Source organism: Gallus gallus, chromosome 9 (genome assembly GCF_016699485.2).
Source record: "Gallus gallus isolate bGalGal1 chromosome 9, bGalGal1.mat.broiler.GRCg7b, whole genome shotgun sequence".
Taxonomy (NCBI): Eukaryota; Metazoa; Chordata; class Aves; order Galliformes; family Phasianidae; genus Gallus; species Gallus gallus.
This window is the reverse complement of record NC_052540.1, coordinates 4706009-4721339: the sequence shown is the minus strand read 5'-3', so window position 1 is coordinate 4721339 and position 15331 is coordinate 4706009. Positions and strand designations below refer to the sequence as shown.

Sequence of the window (15331 nt, the reverse complement as noted above, 5' to 3'; positions counted from 1 at the left end):
GACACACAGACATGCATGAAGATGAGCAGACACGCAGCGGTCTTTCCATCGTCCGTGCTCTCCCACAGACAGCAGAAATGCAAAGTGGAGCACGTAGTGGAGGATGAGCAGAGGCTGAGGCAGCCGAGATGGACAGAGCGAGAGGCCAGAGCTGCGCCCCGCGGTACCTCGACGGCCACACTGTGGTCAGCCATGGAGACGCTCGTGTTGCGGTACCAGCACACGTGCATGGTTGTGTTGGCACGGTGGTGGCTCTGCCTGTCCAGGGAGCTACGGGAAGAGTGTATGTCATCTTCGGACTCCTGTTCTAGAGAGACCTCATCAGAGGATCCTGGGGGAGGAGAATTCGGCAGCGGTTTAAGAAAACTGCAATACGGAGCAAGAGAAGCAGCTCGTTTTGGCTTCCATTACTCAGCTCTGCTTGGGGCGGCTGACTCCACAGTGTGGGGGGAAAAAAAAGCCACAACAAAACAAGTAACAAACAAAACCCCCACGCTTCATCTTCAGTTGGTCCTTAGCGAGGAACAGGAAGTGCTCCAAGGAAGGGACACTACAAATTTCAGCACATCCATAACAATGCCACAGACGAGCACAGGAGTGCTGGGCTATAAAATAATTGGCTGATCTCCAAAGACACCACTCAATTTCTGGACAGGAAAACACACTGCTTGGTTAAATGGAGAGATGTCTATACAAGAGACAAATAAGGAGCTTATAAAATCAAGGATTCAGCAGCTGGAGCATCTCTGCTGCATTTAAAGCTACCAGGAGCATCAGCCTAGGAAGACAAGCATATTAACTTGAACTAAAACACGACAAGAGCACAAGAGCTCTCCATTACTGTATGAATTATAAAATACTCCATTTGCATCACCAAATTTACATGGGGAAACATGAACAGGACTCAACACCTGACCATTTTCAAGTGTGGGAAGCACCACTTACTGTTGGAGCGGTTGCATACGGAGTTGTCCAGAAGCATGTCAGATTTCTCCGTGGATTTCTTGGCCATTTCAATTGCCATGTTTAGGTCTTCCATCCACTTCCCCATCTCCAAGCGGGTGCTGCAAGACCAACAGTGTGAATGGTGACCGGCCCAGCCTGGAGCCTTCACCACTATCCAGAGCCTTGGAACAAGTTTAAAAGGACCATTTGAAAACGTGGACTTCACAAGAGACTGAATGAACAGACAGCTGTAGGGCCACACAGTATTGTCCTTCAGAGCTACCAGACTCAGCAGCATAACTGGGCTAGAGCATCACTGTTCACCAATAGCTGATGGACTGCTTCAAAAATGAAATCATGTTTTCACTCTAAAAACAGTGTTAATGAAAGCACTTTGGAAGCGGGTGGTATAACCATACTGGAAATGATATTTAGAGGGATAAAAGTCAAGCCGAAAGCCAGCATATCTTTTAAAGGGGATTTATCATTTACTTTTCACCTCAGGCAAGTAGAACAGAGTGCAGGAAGGTGAGGAATTCTTTGAACCCATGCAGTTTCCATTGCTGGTTACATGGCCATGAGTACAGGGTAAGAACTCTATAACTCATACACGTATATCTGTATTTGTCAGTATGCAACAGAGCAAGCTCTTCCACGTGGCTGTGGAATTCCTTTTTTCCCTCCTGTTCCATGCACAGTTGTTTTGCAAAGTGCTGCATACAGTCACACACTCAGGTATTTGGTTGGGAGGTTGTGGGCACAACCAGAACAGTACTGAAGAATATCAGTGAAATACAAACGTGTACAGTGTTTGGACACCAAACGCAAAGTGCTGAACTAAAAAGGCAGCACAGACTCTGTCATAATGTTTTGCACTCCTTCTCCTTGTCAGGTTAATGAAAAAAAGATCAACAAAATTCAGACACTGGGGTACCAAAGGGAGTTACGCCGTGCTCAGATGGATTTACTCAACGTTAGTCAAAGCACTGCCTGATTAGCAGCTGAATTAAAGCCTGTACGATTTGTGTGAGCTTACATATTCCATTGTGACCACATAGAGGAAAGCAAATTACAGAGAACCACTGCAAAGTTTGGTTATGGAGCACCTCTAAATGTTCAACTCATCCTCCTTGCTTGCATTTTTGACCACGTACGGAAAACAAAGCAGCCTAAATTACATTTTGGTGCCGAGGCAGTTTGGCATGTTTGTCTCCTGATGCGGAGAGCACCCCGAGTGCTGCTAATGGGATCCTGCCATTGCTGAGCATTCCCACCCTCGGGAACTGGCGTGGGCTGACAAACTTCTCCTTCCTGAAACACGGAGCTGATCAAGGAATCGTGAAGTGTCACTCATTTGTTTTGAAGCCGTGCTTTCCAGAGGACACCTGGAACGGCCCTGGTGGCTCTGCACCAAACAAACAACTCTTTGGAGGTCTCTCTCAAATCCACACGCACAGGGGAAAAACAAATGTTACCTTGCTGCCACCACTATGGTCTTCTGTGCTGAATAGATTGTGAAGCAGTGTGGGACGGCCCATTCATTCTCACTCTCCTCCACCTGCAGGCAAAAAATAACAAGCTTTTTCTCATCACTTCTAAGTGACTGATAAACACCAAGAGCCACTCGTTGGCTGGCTATGAATTTGAGCCTCGACACCATTACAACACAGTAGCAGTAATTGCAAAACAGCTACTTTTATTCTAAATGAATATCACCTACTTTAAGACTATTTTGGCTCTACATTTAAAGCTGTATCATGTCTTTCTACTGACGTATCTCTAGCTGCACAGCACAACATGTAGCAAGGTGAGAAGAAGAGGATCCTGAACAGGATTTAGCCTATTACTTACCGGTGGGTCAAGCACTATCAGCTGCAAATCAAGCACAAAAACAACAGTCCTGTTAGAACATGGGGGTGGGGACACAGGAGGGTTGATTTTACGTCCAGGCATTTACATTGCAAAAAAAAATGCCCAGACAAATCCATATTCCAGATCAGACTCGCACTGTACCATGAAAATGAATGGTCAGGCATGCTCCAGCTGTTTTGCTAATGAGATGGAAGGGATAAGCTTATTGCCTGCAGATGAGCCTTTGTTTAGCACATAGGCTGAGGCAGGTGAAGGTCCCATCCATGCTTAGTAGGGCACAGCTGTTCCCACGAGCCTGGAGCTGCTTCAGTCCTTCCAGCCCTGAAGGAATGCCCCAACCTGCCTGAAAGCACCACAGTGCAGTAGGAAATGACTTTGCAGCTTGAAACCACTTACCAGCATGCCATGCAGAGGAAGATGTCCGTGAATTTTGAACTGATTTGTCCCTGTGACCCCTTTGCTTGTGTAAAGTAACATATCTGAGAACTGAAAAACAGAGGAAGGGTGCAATTGGTTCTGAGGACAGCAGGCAGTACCAACAATTTGTCACATTTTTCAGATCTACTGTTTAAATGCCACAGACACACGGAAAAACAGGGCCTCCACCCCCTCTGGTGTGCCCTCCTTAAAGCATTTATGAACATTTACTTATTTATTAAAACTATTATTTACAAGAGAGGAAATGAAGTTTGTAATTCTGCTGAAACTCTCTATCTCCAAAGAAAGAGCCCGAACAGACAGCACGGCCACAGTCACTCTGTCCATTACAATCAACAACCACCACCTCGGAATCAGCGTTCAGTTATGACTGCTGGTTTCCATCATAAGCACACAGAAACACTTTCACGACCGCTTCACCTTGAAGGCCCTCAACACTGTAGGAAAGCAGAGGCAGCACCCACCAGAAAGAACATCCGCTGCTGTAACCCCTTTTTAGTGAGCTTGTACAAGCAGCCTTCCCGGATAAATTCCTGCCAAGGAAAAGAAACAGTGATGCAAAGCTTCGACCTTCCCAACTACACAGAATTCTACTGGTTCTTTGCTCTCATCCCAGAGCGTACAGATGTCGATTGGTGCCCGGCAATGATCCCCAACAGATTTGATAGATGCCAAACAACACCTTTCCTTCCCTTTTGTCACAATGAATCAGATCCTTGCTGCAGCCAGCATTTAAATCAGTGAAGCGAGAGAAGGAAAAGCAGCTGGATTCCAGCAGTTCACCTGTTACACTTACATCCCACTGCAGTGACTGCCATCACATCCCAAAAGCATAAGCGATGCTCCTGTACTTATGCTCAGTACATCTAGCAAAAACAAACAGAAAACCAAGCAGGAACTAAAGAAACTCTTACAGAAACAGTCACCAATAGCACTTTTGCCCAGCGATGCACCTCTCACCATTGCTACGTCCACAAAGAGGTCACATCAGACATACATAAGCAGGGCTGGCAGTGGGCTTTTGCTGAGCACGACATCCTGCTTCCCACTCAAACACAGAGCCCTGCACCCGGCTGGAACCAGTTTCTGCCCCACTGAAAACATGAACCCGTGGCTGGAGTTGAAGCAGAAGCATTTACGATCTGCTCCCCTACCACATCACCAGGAGCTGAACGTGACCTGCTATGAAAACAGTTATTAACCAAAGCCTTTGCACTGCGTGAATGCAGTAAAGGCAGCGGTGATGCGTGTTGAGCAACGCGTTGCAATGCAACACCTCGGTCATAAAAACAACAAAGGCTTTAAAAACTCAGCAGGGTTGCTCACCCGACCAGGTGCTGTGAGATTGTCTATACCAATCAAGTCGTGCTGCAGCTCTGTCAGCTTCTGGAAATTCTCCAAGCGGATAAGGCTGTGCTGTAGCTGGGAGGTCATCTCTGTCACTTCCTTCAGGGCATCTGTGTGGGAAATGGTGCCAATGGGATCAGAATGAGGAGACAAACCCAGGCCAGCCCTGGAAAACTGAATCTGAAACTGACAGCTAGATTCATTCTTAAGAAACATTTTATACGGGGAGAGGCAAAACAGTAACTTCACAGTAACTTCACAAGTAGCTTCACAGCGTCTCCTACGCCTCTTGGTGTCACGTCTAAAAAGTAATGACCACGTAGCCAAAAGTCAATGGCAAAGAAAGGAACTATTTTCTATCCAGTGCAGAGAACTTCAGAGCCCTGCACCAGAGCACGACAGGAGACTGGTAAAACCAGGTACCAAAAACTGTAAAGAAAAACAAAATCAATATTTCAACACAGTCTAAGCACCACCTGAACTAAGCTGCCTCCTGACTCTTTCCTGCTTGATGTGCTGTAATTCCTTTCCTGGATATTTAAATCAGAGAATGCATTTGGCAGTTTTGCTTTCAGCGATCTAAACCAGATAATCTGTGCACTTCTCACGGTTGCATGGGAGAATGAGAGAGGTCTCGAGAGGAGAAAAGGGGAGTGTACACCGAACGTGCAGCTGCAAAGCTTGCTGTCTCCCGCAGGGTAGCTGCCATGCAATTCAACACCCTGCCCAGCACAGCTGAGTGCTCACTCACTCCGGCAATCTGCAAAGTCCCGGTGCTCCGCCGTGTAGTGCTTGCAAAGCCTCCCCAGGATCAGCTTGTAGTGCATCAGCCTCTGGATTGGCTTGAGGAGAAAAGTGTTGAGTGGCAGATAGCAAACTTTCTGCAGCTCAAACTCCTTATAAACCATTTCCAGTTTCTTCAGGCGTTTGGTTGCTTTCTCCAGTTCTGTCAGGACCTCGTCATGCTTCTGCAAGTAACTTGTAAACTCCTGTTCAATGGCACAGAAAAGGGAAAAGAGCCTGCTATAGATTTTGCCACCACAGCACAAGGGTACCTGCCCCACCAAGTCCTCAGCCCCACACAAAGGTGCCCCCATTTCAGAATGTACTCTGCACTTAAGAACGTTTGGATTTTGAAAATAATCAACCTCATGAATCAGTGTCTCCATAGGGGTGAGTTGAGGTTGTGCACAGATAGGAACACAGTGAAGCTACTTAAATATTTCTAGAGTAACTAACACACAGCCTTTCCTTAAGATAGGCAGAGGCAGAAAACAAGCAACCCTCCTATTGAGCCCTGCTGTAAATAGAGTATTTATTTTGAACTTGTTTAGCAGCAGTAATTGTTTGCAAGTCACTTCAAGTTAAAATCCTGGGGATTTTATCAATGGGGAATGGTTTTAAACTGAGACAGGGGAGGTTTAGGTTGGATATTAGGAGGAGGTTCTTCACCCAGAGGGTGGTGACGCACTGAACAGGTTGCCCAAGGAGGCTGTGGGTGCCCCATCCCTGGAGGCATTCAAGGCCAGGCTGGATGTGGCTCTGGACAGCCCGGTCTGCTGGTTGGCAACCCTGCACATAGCAGGGGGTTGGAACTGGATGAGCATTGTGGTCCTTTTCAACCCAGGCCATTCTATGGTTCTATGATTCCTGAACGCTGTACTACCATCATCATTTGGCAACAGGAAGAAAGGAACCAGCAGCCTCAGCACTCCGTTACCCAAAGCCTTCAGCTACCTTCAGAGTGCGCATGTTCCTGAGCATGACATCTCCGATGCGTTGGTAATCTCCCTTCACGTGAGCATTTGTCTTTCCTTCCCTGAAATACACATAAGAAAATGAAATAAGAAGGCACAGTACATGAGAAAGGAAGACGTTTCTGTTTCCTCCCTCCAAGCCCTTCTCTCCTGAGGGAAGCAGAACTAATGTTAATCCCACCTCCATCCATTTCAGCTGCCATTGCCTCGATGGAAGCTGCACAGAACAACAAAACCAAAAGCCACTCTTGGGGAACTGAGGAAGAAATAGAAAAGAGTTCACCTGAAAGTCCATTACAGAGCTCAACCTTTCAGACTTTCTGAGTAAATGCCATCGTTACAATCCCACCCAGACCTATGAACTTATTTTTGCTCATGCTTCACTGACTGTGCTTCTTCCACTTCCCTTGCTTCAGATTCAGGTTGCTTTAATCTTACACAATGGCCTGGATTGTTCTCTCCAGAGCAGAAAGCCTTCCAAGTGAGCTGGAACACTCAGGTACATACAGCAGCTCGATTCACCAAAGCAAAAAGAGAACAAAAACCATCTACTGTTTCAACATCACCAGGAGAAGGGAAAAGCATCTCCTTTTGAATGGCAGTGAATACCTTCACACATTACATCCCAGGCCAGGAGAAAGCAATATAAAGGTTAAAAAAATGAAAACATGCCCTTTGAAATAAATACAGTGCTGAAAGAATCTGATTTTAATTACAAAAAAGCGTTTCCCAGATTTCCACCTGGAGATTTATTAACTGGAAGGTATTGAAAAAATGCACACATTACCTTTTTTTGACCTTCTCTTTTCCAAGGGCAGAGAAACAACACCAGCTTATGTTACAAAAACATTGGTCTGGGCGTCCAGTTCAGATGAATACAGGAGAGTGCATATAAGGCAGTGCTTGGAAGACGTATTTAGGCATTAAAATTCTGATTTATTGGAATACTTTTCGTCGATTCTCCTTACATTTGAATTGGTATTCCTGCTAATGAGTACGGATTTAATGTGAGGACAGAGGAAAAGCTGCCCACGCACTGCACTTCAATGCTTACCAGAGCGAAAGCCTTTGCTCAATCTCCTTCAGAAAGCCTCGGTGGAACTCATAGATTGGGTCTATGTTAGAGAAGAGTAACGTCATCAGGCCCTCTGGCATTGCATTCTCCTTGATAACAGCACTGCGAAACCACTGCAGGAACAATCACAGATTACATCATTATTCTTCCTGTGTAAGAAATCTATCAGCAGCATAGATGTTTCTGCTTTTGTAGGGATGGGGAGGAGAAAGCACGAGCGTGGGGACACAATGGAATGGAAGGAGAAGGTCTGGGAGGTCTGTAGGAGCAATCTCCATGTGACAGTGCTCACTGAGTCATCGCAAGGCACCCCAACTGTTGCTGCGTGGCATAACGAGCACTTGGATGAAATTAAAACAGTAAGTTATAGAAACACAGCAGCCATCGTGTTCAAGCCTGGAGTAAGTAAACAAACAGCTCTGAAAGAGTTGGAAATGAGAGTCAGCCAAATAAGGACCCACCCGTCTGGGCTTCCAGGAATGCTGGGCTTCCTCCTCTCCTTAAAGTGAGGGGAGAGGAAAGCAAAGCAAAAGGACTAAACCTTTCAAAACTCTACGGATCCTTAATTCTCGCTGAAATTGGCATCCACCCTCATCATCTGAAGGCACAAAGATGAGGGATCTCTGAAACGGTGACTGCTAGATCATAAGCACTGCTGACAGCAATGGTAACCTCTGAGGCTGAATGCACAGCAACATTTCCAAGGTATCCTTAAGGAAACCCACGTGCAGAATTTTCACTAAATATTATCTAAGATGTGGATATTTGAGCAAATGATAGCAGTATGGAGAGGGCATCAGCCCTGTCACGTGAGGGCCCATACAGCAAGGAAGGCACAGCTACATGGCTCAAGCTTTATGCTTTGTCAGAGGACTTCTGTTACTTGGAAGAAATTCCAGGTTCTTCCAAATTAATGATTGCAGAGCTCAAGGAAAAGGAGAGCATTAAAGAAAGTGAAGGATCCTTACTACTGTAATAACTTCCAGGTCCTTTAAATACGTCCGTTCTGTAGCAAGAATCTCCTTAGCAATGAAGTATGCTTTGTCGGTTGGATAGCGCTGAAAGAACACAAAAGTCATCCGTAGGTATCACAATATAGATGCTCCATTACAAAGCACAAGCTCAAATCTTACACACATTCTTCCTTGCAATGGGAAAACAACATCTGGTTCTACACAGGACAGATCCAACAGAGCTCCAATGCTTATAAGGGTACCACACCAAAACCATTCATCAAGCCTTTCCCAGCAGACTTCTCTGTGGATTACGCAGAGACAGACATTTTCCTAAGGCCTGGAAGGCTACTCTGCGTGCATGAAGATCTACAGTAATAAGGGTGAAATGTATTACTAATACAAAGAAAGGAAGCAGCCCCATGCAGTGCACACGCTCATTTGTTCTTCTGGTTCACGTCAGGAGGGCAAAAAGCAGTTGTGTTTGTTTTGATAGGAGGGTTCCCTCAGCGTTAGGGACTGATCACAGGCAGCGTGAGCTTTGGAAGCACTAAAAGCAGAGTAGCATCTTTGCTCTTGGTGAGATTTCCGTATATTCGCTGTGAACTTGGAGCAGCTGAGAGCCAGGACAGATGGTATAGACATCCCCATGCCCATTCAAAACAGCACCAATCCGTCCTGGGGGCAAGCACAGGTCAGATAGAACAGAAAGAACAACTGAGATGCAACTAGTGAGTGAGCTGGCACCTGCTGGCACCAAGGAGCACCTGAAGGAACGCAAGGGGAAGATAACAAACAGCAGAGCCCTTTGGCCTTCTTGCCAAGATCCTGACAGAGATAAGGCGACCAGAACATTAATAGGAGAGAGCAGAAAAAAGCAGGAGAAAAGAGCACACAGAACAGCTTCTTCTAGAAGGTTGCAGCATGGCCATCAACTCCATACGGAATGGAGCTCAGACGACAAAGCCTTCCTCGTGCTGCAATAGAAGATTCTGGGCTCTTCCTAAGGCACCACGGAGACAACAAACCTGGCTGATCACACATACTCTGCAAGCAAGACAAGCTCTGTGCCCCTTGGAATACATTTTTGTGATGTGACAGCACTTCACACAGACAGCACAATCCAATAAGCTGACTCAGGTTAATTACGAGAGCAGTCAGCAAAGACAGTGCCACGTTCAACCTCGGCACGTGCCATAATTTTTCATTACTGAATCAGCCAGAAGCAATCAGTTTCCAGAACCAAAGCCATCTCTCCTCCCAGCCTTTCAATGCACCCCCCTGGTGAGAATCATTCTGAACACTAAACTTGTTTTCAAGCATCCTTTCTAATAGTTTCAGCACGAGGATGAGCGTTTTCTAGTTTCTAACGTAACACAGCTCCAAGTCCAAAAGGTGCCAAGCAAACCGTTACTGCTTTATATCAAATACACCAGCCATTTCCCCAGAATAGCTCCTGTGGGAAGCAGCCCCTCTTGTTTCCATCCCAAGGTATAAAGGAGAGGTGGTGAGAATCGCTCCCCGCTGCTCTGGGGCTCTCCGCAGTGAGTTCATTAAGTACATTCTCTGCAGCGCCATGGTCTCACCTTACGTTTCATCTCATCATCCTCTTCTATCCTGGCACCACCAGCATCACTGAGGACAGGGCTCAGGAGAGGAGACGAACCCTGGCCGGCTGCATTCAGGTTCACAGGGAATGCTGGGTTCAAACCCAGGGGGCTCTTCAGCACGAGGGAGGAGAGCTGAGAATGGTCCACTGGGAGGCCTGGAGGGGAAGAGAACCAGAAGATGGAGTGGAAACGAAGAGAAAAAATGCCTTGCATATACTGTATCTAAGACAATTACCCACTGTTACTGTACATCAGAATTACTATCACACACTAGAAAAAACCCAAAGCAACATGCATCCAAACACTTGAGTGTGCTTCTCGAAGTGAACAGTTTTCTTTGCACATCAGCTGTTGTGTGACAGCACAGTAAGGACACACACCTTCAGAACAGCATCTAAGGGCACAGATAAATGGTTTGCAGTCTAAGTGCCCAAATCCCCCTGGATATTGTCGAGTAACAGAGCTCACAATACAGGTCTATTACTGCAAGTAGCAAGAACACATCTTTTTGTTTATCCCTTTCTGCAATAAGGATTACTTCTCACCACAGGGGAAAGTCAGAGCAAATCACTGCACTACTTTCACTCCACAGATAAAATCCAGAAGACAAAGCCAGCTGAAATGCATGCAGAATTCAGAGCATCTCCAGAATTGCACTGATGGGAAAGGAAGCAGTTCTACACCAAGAGGGACCGTGCAATAGGTTTCTTGCTGGCCCTCCTGCTTCGTACACCAGCGGAACGATGTTCTGCTCTCAGGAAAGCACCTCTGCAGCACAGCATAAGACAGAGGTTTTCAGTGGGTGGTTACAACCCTGCTGTACAATAAAGCCCTTCTAAAGGAGGAGCAGTGTGGACTGCTTTGCTCCGGGCTGCTTGTTTATTTAATCTGTTGGTGGACTCCCAATACATAAGGCACCGCTGCAGTGCATGTGAAGTCCAGCAGCAGCTCTCCCCCCTTCTGCAGACCCCTGAGATGCAGCATGCAGACACCCCACAGGCCCTGCAGTCAGCATGGCTGTTCAAAAGCCACTTTGTATGACCAAGTTAAGAGACGCTCTGATTATTCACGCTACAACCTTCCTAAAACAAGCATTTTTCTTTCTGATCTTCCCGATGACAAACAGCCACGCTAGCAGCACTCCCCAGCACTATTTGCTTTGCATTCCAGGCAGAAAAGTGAAGGGCTATGACACCTGACCAAAGGCAAGCTCAAAACCAACAGCAAAGCCAATCTGTGCCCCCCCCCCCCCAGGCCAGCACCCAGCTCTGGGCTCAGCCCACGGCCAAAGTGCTCTGAGACTTCCTGCAGCTCACAGAACTCCTCCCGAAACAACAAACCCCTGCCCTCTGGGGAGCCCCAGCTGCCTACACACAGCAAGCCGACATCTCTTAGGGTCCCCTCCCTGCCATCGTTCCCACTCCAGATTCAACGTAGCACCACCTCTGCCCGGGAGCTCTGCGTTAAGCCGCGTCGCCCTTTTCCTGTTGTCAGACTGCTTAAAAAACCATCTAAAAAACAGTCTTTTATTATTTAAAGCACCACCAAGAAAGGCCAAGCAGCCCCGTGTGCACCCTGCGCTCCTCCGCACACGCGCTGGGGTGCAGTGGGTCCCTCCATTGGCAAGGCAGGAGGCAGGCTGGGCTGGGGAGCAGCAGCCCCGCAGCGCGCAGTTGCGGCAGGACAGTGAGGAGGAAGCGAAGTGCGTAATTTCACATTGACAAATGCAGGAAGCTAAACAGTGCTGCACTCGGTCACCTGGAAGAGATTCAGCTGATGGAGGCTGCAGTTAACTGTTAACACTCTAGGCACGCCAAGGCACGCGCGGCGCCTCTGCCTGCCTGCCTGCCTGCGCGTTCCTTCGCTCCAGCCACTTATGGAGGAAAACAACCATCTGACAGCCGTTTCACCTCCACGGGGACAATCAGCAGGCTGCTTTTGCACAGCAGGGATGGTGAAACAACAGCTCCGCAGCCGACAAGGCAGCAGCATGGGGGGGGCGAGGAGCTGCTTTAAATTCTTCCCCGCAGCGGCCACATGTCCCCCAGTGCAGGCTGCTGCTCAGCCAGGGCAGCAGGGCCAGGGCTGACCACGGGAGCGTTGCCTGTTGCATTGCTCTGGGTTTCACGTTCCCCTGTGGCAGCAGCCAGCCAGGAAATCCATGCAAACGCCTGGTCCCTGAGCAAAGGCTGGAAACGAGAGGCACGTTTGCCCCATGCAGAAGCCTCAAGCTGTGGCTTACAACCCCAGGCATAAGGGCAGAGGGTGGTAGTTGGTTAAAAGTCCGTATCCATAGGCAAATAAGAACAGGGTTTCATAAAAAAACCCAGCATGGGTACGACTGGAAAGAAAAAAAACCATCACATACAAGGGTAAAACATTGCAAAACTGCAGCTTTGAAGAAGGCAGCCATGCACCTCTGTGAGGATGCCAGCCTCATCTTTCCCAGGCACCGTGTAACACTGTCCTTTGCTCAGCTATTGTCTACGCCACCTTCTTGCATCCGCTTACAGGAGTGGAAGCCTCCATCTAACACACAAGGCTATCACTGAAAGCATTTATCCACTCTGTTTTTAGCAACCTTCAGTGCACACAGAGGTGAAGATTCAGACCCCAATTTGACAACAAGAGAAGTTGAGAGTATCACACCAAAGCAGCCATGGAAAGTTCATTATGGGATCGTTTTAAGGCTGTTAAAGAAAGAACCAAGTGAAGCAAACTTGAAGCCAGCTGCTGTAACCAATACCTTACCTTGTGTTTTCTTCAAGAGTACATGAACTGCATCCCTCTCACTGACATTATTAAAGATAACATGCATCTGGGTTACTTGTTGCTTATGTCTGTTCTAGCTTCGGGTTTATTTATATTTTAATTACACCTATTTAAATTAGCAAAATAGCATCCAAAATCCATTCATAATAACCTACGGTTTTCCACATGGGAGAAGCTATACGCTTCTCATTCTCCTCGCTCACAGAATCACTGCAGGGCTCCCCTCTAACCTGTCACGCTTCTCATGGGGAAATTTTGGCAAATAAACCTGTATTTGAATGCAAAGTTTGACAAAAATAAAGCACAAACGCTGATTCTTACACTTGAATGCTTAAAACGCTTCAAAGACAGACAACAAGGAGAGCATCCTACTAAAGAAGACCATGATGGGATGCCCTAACAGCTATGCAAGGTTCAAATGTTAGCAGTAGGATTCCTTATCAGAAGGGCTGCCCCACCACGTCCCTATCGGGGGATCCCCTTCAAAGGGAGCCCAGGGCAAATGGCTGCTGCCCTCCTCCATCTCTCCCCTTTGCTGCCTTCCCTTCCAACTGCCCACACGACCTGCAGACAAGGAACACACACGGGTTGTTTTACACGCTGTGGTTTTTAACCTTTACGCGGTCACTGCGCTACACACGTTAAGCCTTTGTGCCGTGTTGGAGAAGCAGGGATCAGCTCAGTGGGATTTTTAGAGGTCCTTCTATTCTAGAAGCAAATACCCATGTCAAGGAAAAGGTTTACCCACGTATTGGTCACAGATTCCTGGAGAACTCTGAACCTAGGCAACAGGAAGCAATCTAACTGCCTGCATAGCCCATGTGTAGAATAAAGGATAGCTCTTCTATGAGCACAAACATAGAAAAGACAGCCCGAGGAACATACCCAGTTTAAAAGACAGTGCATCCACAATCACATTGCACTCTAGGCATTATATTTAACTTTTAGTCCCACTTCTATCCCAAACAAAACGTCTACAGAAGACAGCAATCTGAAAAATACACACCGACATTGGGTTGTGCTCTACTTTCAACCAAGGTATGGAAGAGGGAAACTGCCTTGGGAAATCTGGTCATGAAACTGTAATGCAACTCTAACAAACATTTATTCTATTTCAAACACAAGGGTAACGAAAAATAAAGCTAAAAAGCCCACAGTGTCATTTATATCAAAGTTTTCCTTATTTTATTGCATAAACAATTAGAATTATGAATTAGTACAAATCTGTAGGTTCATAACCAGCAATCTCGACAGACACAAAGGTATTAAAAAGTCCCAACATGTAATTCAATAAAACAGTTACGGTATAAAAGATAGAAGTTCGAGAGAGCAATCAAGAAATTCCAGCCTTCTTTGTTTCCTTTCCTGAAAAGAGTAGCACCTATTTCACTGGGGAGTCAACTCTAATCAAGGCACGTGCATCTCTGTACGTATTGAGAAGTAGGCATTTCTGGTTTCTTCCCCAGCTGCTGAACTGTCACAAAGCACACTGTCGTGCTGCCAACCTGCACGTGCAAGCAGCAGGTGGATACTGTGATCTGAAAAACATGTAGCAGCACCTTCCAACAAGGCAGGTTCGATGAACCGTGCTCCAAAGCTACAGCACGCTCTGTGGGCTAAGCCTGTAACAGCCCACCAGCAGATAACCTAACTGGATGTTACGATACATCTTCGGAACTGTGAAGTCAACTGTGAAGTCCCCATCTTCAGACAGGGTGTATATGCAGGCCCACACATACACACAGCATTCGTGACGAGTTCATTGTAGGGTCTACTAAAAACTACAGGTAAGGACAGCTAAAAGACTGCAATGAGAACTGCAGTGTATATTCATTCACTCAGTCGATGCCTGACAAGAATGGCTTTGGATTTTTTTGCAAAATGACAATAATGGGAATGACTTACCAACAGGTTTGCACCACATTGCACTGAGAAATGACATTGATTGGCACCTCCATCAACTCTTACCCTCGTTAAGATTTGCAACTAAACAGGAACTACCGCCACCACAGAAAGAAACCACCAGCCATAAAAAGGAAAACCACCCTTACAGAAAACCACCTATGACCACAATGGAAACATACACAGGAAAAAGGGGATCGGAAGTTGCTATCATCCAGCAATGCAGAAACTCACTGGAAATGAAAGCTGAGAGCAAATCAATATGTTGCCCCACTCCATTCTAAGATAAAATACAATAATTCCTGGGAAATATACAGCATGTAATACTCGAATAATGAGTGCATATGTTAAACTTACCAAGAACAGGCATAAGCAATCATACAGGCCGGTAAGGCTTATAAAGTTTAACTGGGTTGCTGACTGGCCAAAGAATATCCTGTGACCAGAGTTCTGTGCAAATTAATAGCTCCACTAACGACATACACAAAGATGCAAGTGTTCTCCTGTAGTGCTTGACATTGATAAATGCACTGAAGTGTAAACGGTTGTAAATAGGCACATATGGCAATACAGGTGCAGAGTACCTTACCCGCTGAAGACTTTCATTCCTTAATGTCTTCTAGTCACACTGCAAGGCACGTGTTGAGTACCACCAGAGAG

The 15331-nt window shown here is 46.5% G+C and overlaps 1 protein-coding gene across 11 annotated transcripts in view; it reads right to left on the bottom strand.

Annotated features, from left to right (window-relative positions):
* Nucleotides 1-15331, bottom strand: part of FARP2 (FERM, ARH/RhoGEF and pleckstrin domain protein 2) — a 59054-nt gene that overhangs the window by 4936 nt on the left and 38787 nt on the right. For 9 of the 11 annotated variants that reach the window (XM_015277082.4, XM_015277080.4, XM_004937019.3 and 6 more), the window contains exons 14-24: nt 9974-10152; nt 8403-8492; nt 7414-7547; nt 6340-6421; nt 5354-5591; nt 4582-4712; nt 3720-3788; nt 3214-3303; nt 2421-2503; nt 946-1064; nt 168-331 (exon numbers count right to left, since the gene is read on the bottom strand). In XM_015277082.4, coding sequence (XP_015132568.2) covers nt 168-331; nt 946-1064; nt 2421-2503; nt 3214-3303; nt 3720-3788; nt 4582-4712; nt 5354-5591; nt 6340-6421; nt 7414-7547; nt 8403-8492; nt 9974-10152 — 1379 coding nt within the window. Of the gene's footprint in view, nt 1-167; nt 332-945; nt 1065-2420; nt 2504-3213; nt 3304-3719; nt 3789-4051; nt 4122-4152; nt 4435-4581; nt 4713-5353; nt 5592-6339; nt 6422-7413; nt 7548-8402; nt 8493-9973; nt 10153-15331 lie in introns of those variants that run through there. The other 2 variants (XR_006930848.1, XM_046898549.1) reach the window with 2 other exon arrangements.